Source organism: Cariama cristata, unplaced genomic scaffold, assembly GCF_000690535.1.
Source record: "Cariama cristata isolate BGI_N322 unplaced genomic scaffold, ASM69053v1 scaffold9124, whole genome shotgun sequence".
NCBI classification, from domain to species: domain Eukaryota; kingdom Metazoa; phylum Chordata; class Aves; order Cariamiformes; family Cariamidae; genus Cariama; species Cariama cristata.
Window position 1 is genome coordinate 1 of NW_009612346.1, and position 6109 is coordinate 6109.

Genomic DNA, 6109 nt, shown 5'->3' on the forward strand with positions numbered 1-6109 from the left:
CGGGGGGCTGCGAGGCTGCTTCTACCACAGATTCTCGCTCCTGTCTCTGGCTGCAGTTGTGCAGGTTTTTTTCCCCCCTTCTTAAATATGCTATCCCAGAGGCGCTACCATTGTCACTGATGGGCTTGGCCTTGGCCAGCAATGGGTCCATCTTGGAGCTGGCTGGCATTGGCTCCATCGGACATGGGGAAGCTTCCAGCAGCTTCTCCCAGAAGCTTCTGGCAGCTTCTCACAGAAGCCACCCCTGTAGCCCCCCCATTACCAAAACTTTGCCACGCAAACTCAATGCACCTTGTAATCTTTTTAAGATTTAACTTTTCTGAATACTAACCAGAGACCAAACCCCGAGATGTGCCAAATGCTTCTTGTAACAGCCAAAGGGATGTGCCCAGATGTCAAGGTGCTGTAGGGAATCAATGGGATTGGGCATCTGTGAAGGGGAAAGGCACGCTATGTGCCCGTGCCTCTTTATCTTCTGAGAGGCATGAGTTTTGAATGGAAATGGAAATACCTTGTTGGCAAAGTTAAAGTGTGTGCCATAGACAACTTCTTTTCTGTATCATCAAAAAGACCTTACATAGAGGAAAATTGGGTCACTAATAGTCTTATTCCAGTTAAAAAACTTTGAGTGGGAAAAACTGCTGGGACAACATGTAAAATTGTCCTGGTCTTTGTAATGCACATTCGCTTCTTTGGCAGGCTGCAGTTGTTTTTGAGAGCGCGGCTGCCTGGAGGAATTATGTCACCTTTCTTCGCCCTACCTCAAATACTAATAAAAGGAGTGGGGTTGCAGCAATAAGAAGTGGAAGATAGCACAGGCCATGAGTTTAGGGGCAGCTAAAGCTGCAGTTAATTCTATATTTAATCCAATGCTCTTTTTGTGACTGCCAGAAGAAAATACATTATTTCTCTTGCAAACACATATGACACATATGCAGAGAGAGGAGGAAAGAAACAGATCTTGTATGGGCAGTCTCAAGAACAAGGAAACCTCAGCTCTTCTTGCTAAGGAATTCCAAGTAAAGGAAGTGAGGAAATTCCCAGTTAAAGAGGTTAATACATCCTAATGCATGTGCATTCTTTGCAGTAAATAAAATATGCCAACTAATAATGAATATATATTAAAGTAAACAAAAGTTGCATGACACTGTCTTTCTGAATGCAGTAAAATTATGTCTTGCCCATATAGAGTGTCTTTCATGATGAAAACGACTCGGATCAAATACACAAAAAGGTGGGATGTCTTCATTCACTCTAATAATGAAATAAGGCAAGTGCCTTCCTTACGTGTAGAATTGCTGTCCCATAACCTAACACAGACATTAACTATTACATATAATGGGAGGAAGCATGAACTCTGACCTGTGCTGTGAGAGAAAGAGCTCAGATTGTCTTCAACACAACATAAACATAGAGCAAAATTATTTTGCCCTACTATAAGACTCAGGATAACTGTATACTGATTGACTACACCTGTGGTGCAACAGGAGGGTTAGTCAAGCAGACAAAGGAGATGTTGTCTCTGGACATGTAAAGACAGGAGACGCAGGAGGAAAAAGAGTAATTTGTTTGGGGTTTTTTACATGATGTATTTACTTTATGAAAGTTCACAGTCTTTCAAGGGCTTTCTTCTAAATAAAGAGAGAATCTGGATTTAGGCAAATAGCAGAGACCTTTTCTATTTGATTTCCTTGCAGAAGAGTGTTAGACTTACTGGATTTTCCTTATAAGAGTTCTGTTCCTAATCATCCCCTGTTAACCAGAGTCAAACTTTCAGTGGCAATGAACATTGCCTGCACAGCAGCTGAGCCAAGGAATCCTTGTAACTTGTGGGTTACGAGGCTGGCGGCCAGCAACATGAGAGTGTTCTCTGTTGTTTTCCAGTTAAATGCTAGAATGAAATCCTGGTAGAGGCCATCCTTGTGGTCTTTTGGACAAAGTAATGTGCAAACAGAGTGCCTGCTTATTGCTGGTGGAACTTGGTGAATAAAAGATTTAGAGCCTTCCTTGTTGTGCCACCCAAGTACAAAATTTGCCCTGCACAACCTAATAGCCCAACCCCAATCAATCTCAGTTGATTACAACTTGGCTAACAGCTGTTGTGGGAACTCATCAGTGCTTCGCTGGGCTGAACACCCAGTGAGCCACAGAAGCAGAGCAGGAATATTTCACCTGGGTACTTTAACTTGGCCATGGGTAGGTATGTAACTGTGGCCATGGACACTTGCCCCATCTACATTTTTTAATATGCTTGGGGTCTGGTAGTGTTCAGGATACAAGTGAACAGAACTGTTTTTGTTGCTGGACCTCAGAGGATGTGAATCCAGTTTTTTTAGTGTAACAGTATTACATTTTCTGCCCACATTTGCTAGAAGGGGAAAAGTAATTCACAATCTTTCATAGGTATGACACACACCAGGCTGCAAAGGTTGTATCCTGAATGTCTCCTGCTAGGCACATTGCCACCAAAGGAGGGCAGGGGACTCCTGTCCCGCCTCTCTGCACTGTAGACAGCTCTCAGCGTGGCATACATCCAACTAAATCCCAGCATCTGACCTAATCACCCTGGGCTCCCTCACTAGTCCAGAGACTGGCCTGTGTGTCCAGTGCAGATGCTGAGTACATCTGAAGAGAGACACCTGCATTCTATCAGCATCCTAAAAAGTGTTTCTTCCTCCCTTCTGAGTATAAAAGGAGCTAGCAGTGACTACCTTAGACAGCTAATATGCACAATTCTGAAGTTAAGTGAGATGCATCCCACCCTGATCTTTTTATGATCCTTCTGCCCTAGTAAAGTTGTGCAGGGAAGTGTTGGAGCGCTGTACCCAGTGCACTGACCACTCTTCCTTCCTTTCCAGGCCCAAAGGAAGCATGGGAAACAAAGCCTTGTCCCATGACAGTGTCTTCATTTTTGAGTCTACACCAGGAAATGTGGCAGGTGACACGTCATCTCAGGAAAACATACCTGGGAGAGTGAAAACTTTACAGGTGAGAACGCCGTCCCCTCATTCATGGTGCTGCTTTGTATTAGCTGTCTCCTAGGAAACTCTGTTGCTTGATTCCTGTGCTGTGTGCCCTAAGATCTTGTTGACTAAAATGTTCAAAGCCAGATTTACTGGGTTTGGATCTATTCTGCCTCTCGGAAGCTGTATCTTTGAGCAGTCCTGGTGCTTTCAGCCTTGCCTAAGTCTCATAGTGTGCGAGTGACGTGAATGCAGTTCATGGACTCTTGGAAACTTTCCTTAATGAACATGTTCTCTTCCAATGGGATTTCCATTCTTTACTTCATAGCTACTGCTTTTGGGTTAAGGCCATTTATTTATACTGTAGTGTGTCCCTTACACTGTTATTCTTTATATATTATTTATACATTATTCTTTTTGGCAATTCTGGTTATATGTTTTCACTGTACGCACTAGCACCAGCAGCTGTGTAAGCATGTGGGATGATGGATGTGTCAGGGTAACAGCTTTATTTATATCATTATTCTTCCGAGTAAAGGATACTGTATTCTGCTAGGTCATTTCCTTCTTCCAAGGCACATACTGAACCTTCCTTGACAGCTCCCTTATCAACTATTGGTTATATTAATTGCATTTAAACAACTACCCAGCTCAGAGCACTGAGATAAAAGTTTAAGGTTTTTCCAGAAACTGAAAACAAACCATTGATAAAGCAGCCAAAGGCCATTGAAATTCTTCTTTTGCTCAATGTGAGCTTCATGTTGCAAAACACAATTGCATCACATGTTAAGTAACAGAAGATGCACAGAGGGACTTGTTCCCCCATAAGACTGAAAAACAGGCTAAGCTTCAATTCAGGGTATTTTTCATATAACAATAGGAGTAGCAGGAGAAATCATGTGTATGTATGACAGAACTTTGTTGGGGAAGAAAAGCTCTTTTCATGCTATATCCAGTCCACTGTGCCCTCTTTTCATCCATCCATCGTCCTGCATGGTAATGTAATACTGCCAGTCATAAAAGACAGCCTTTTTCCATGAGCTTCACTCTTGTCAGAATAAAAAGCAAGCACTAATAAAAGCTGTTATTTTCTTAGCAATATAAATTAACTTCTACCAGTAGAAGACAGACTATAAATTCAGAGTTTCCCCCACAACACTTTGCTGTTACTGCCAGCAGTACTTTTATAGTCATAAAAGACAGCCTTTTTTCCATGAGCTTCACTCTTGTCAGAATAAAAAGCAAGCACTAATAAAAGCTGTTATTTTCTTAGCAATATAAATTAACTTCTACCAGTAGAAGACAGACTATAAATTCAGAGTTTCCCCCACAACACTTTGCTGTCTGCATGTAATAAATTTAATAAATCAAAGATGGGAAGTTGTGAAAAGCGAGAAAAGCAAAATTGACTTTCTGTATTTTCCTTCCCATGAAGTGCACAGGTATGTTGTATGTCTTGTTTTACCTATGTATTGCAATCTTTGTGCAGTTTGTCTTCAGTCCTACTTTTGCAGATTGTACTGGTGATGTCTTTGATTGTTGTGGCTAAGTGAGCAAGAAAGCCATTTGAACTAGAAGACTGATGGATTAGAGGGTGACATTGTGCTACCCTGTGTGGCTGTTTAGATCTGTAGGAATTACACTGCAAGTGAATTTTGCTGAATAAGAATGGCAGCTCTTTAGACCTATTTTACAGAGATATAAATGAATGCATAGGTTGCAGAAGAGCACAGAATTAGGCCTAGAATTTCCCAATCTGGTTTAATAAGCAAAGAAACAGAAAAAAACAGGTCTGCATATTTATCTTGGGAATATTCAGTTGAGACATTTTTAGTTGAAGGACAAAGTTTCTGTTCAGACCTTGTTTCTATTCCAGCTTTGACATAGCTGACAGACTTAAGCCAAGAATTTTACTAATGGTGTTTCCTGAGAACTGAACTTTCTTAGTTTGAGGGAACATCTGGCTGCTTGTGAGGTTGCAGACTTTGTTTTATTTTTCTAGGGTCAGGGCCTGCCAGAGCATTCTTTTGTGCAATCTCAGAAAAGAATCCCTGTACTCCTTTACAAACAAAGTTTTTCCTGGCTGCCGTTATCATTCTTGCTCTAGACAGGACCAGGATGTGATGCTGGGGAAAATTAACAAGCAATTCATTAGGGTGGAGCAGAAATTGAATTAAATTTTCTTTGTATAAAGAAAATTGAATTAAATTTTCTTTGTGTGCTCAGCTACTTGTGTGGGAGAGGGTGGTGACAAGCTCTCAGTATTTGGAAGGGCTTTGTGAAGGAAAGCTGACTACATAAACCTGGACTTGGGAACTGCTCACTGACAATACTTTGTGTGACTATTTTGGTCATCCGGATACATGTAATTATTTAAAGAGTACTTAAATCTAGAATTTTTAAAGTTTTAAATTTAAATTGAGTTAAACTGCTGTAAATTTTCTGGAATGGTGAAATTTCTGTCTTTGGTACCTTACTGAATAAAACTGAGTTTGATTTTAATTTTCTACCAAAGCCAGTTCTAATGATGGGCCCTTGATGAATGTAACTAAATAAAATTTTATTAATGGCTCTTTTCTGTAAATGGTCTGTTTCTTCAAGTATTTCTGTTAACTAAGAGATTCTGCATACCTAATGGGAGCAACTGAGGTAAAAGTGTCTAAAATATTCCCTATAAATAATGCCATTGAAAGTCTATATTGTAGATTTCTTTTCAACCACAGCTTCAGTTGCAGCAGAACATCAGACTTGGATCAACTCCTCTTGTTATAACTGGAAAGAAACTGGAAGATGCAGGTGCTGTTTCTGAAGACGATGGTTTACCTAGAAGCCCTCCTGAAATTTCAACCCTTCATGAAGTTCTGACAGATTCACCAAGCAAGGTATGATTGTTATGTCACTTTAGTGACCACCTGTACAAAAAAGATAAAATCTACTTGGAGAAGGGGAAGACCTTTTTGCTTGCTTGTGATAAAATCTGATGGTGCGGATCAGTTAGAACTAGAACAAATTACCTAGGTGGATTGCGGACTTGTCACTGTGAGGGATACCTAGGAAGTGGCCTTACAAATACCTTCTGAGTACAATTTTCTATGCTTTTATGGAGACCAGGGCTGGGGCAGTTGTGACCTATGTCATTAGGGAAA

At 40.7% G+C, this 6109-nt stretch overlaps 1 protein-coding gene across 1 annotated transcript in view; it reads left to right on the forward strand.

Moving 5' to 3' along the window:
• Positions 1–2858: 2858 nt before the first annotated feature.
• The window catches only part of KIAA1210 (KIAA1210 ortholog), a gene marked incomplete at its 5' end in the record, with an annotated part of 17577 nt that continues 14326 nt past the window's right edge, over positions 2859–6109 (forward strand). Inside the window, 2 exons of the mRNA XM_009698585.1 lie at positions 2859–2988; positions 5687–5845. Of these exons, the coding sequence (XP_009696887.1) occupies positions 2859–2988; positions 5687–5845 (289 nt within the window). The remainder of the gene's footprint in view (positions 2989–5686; positions 5846–6109) is intronic.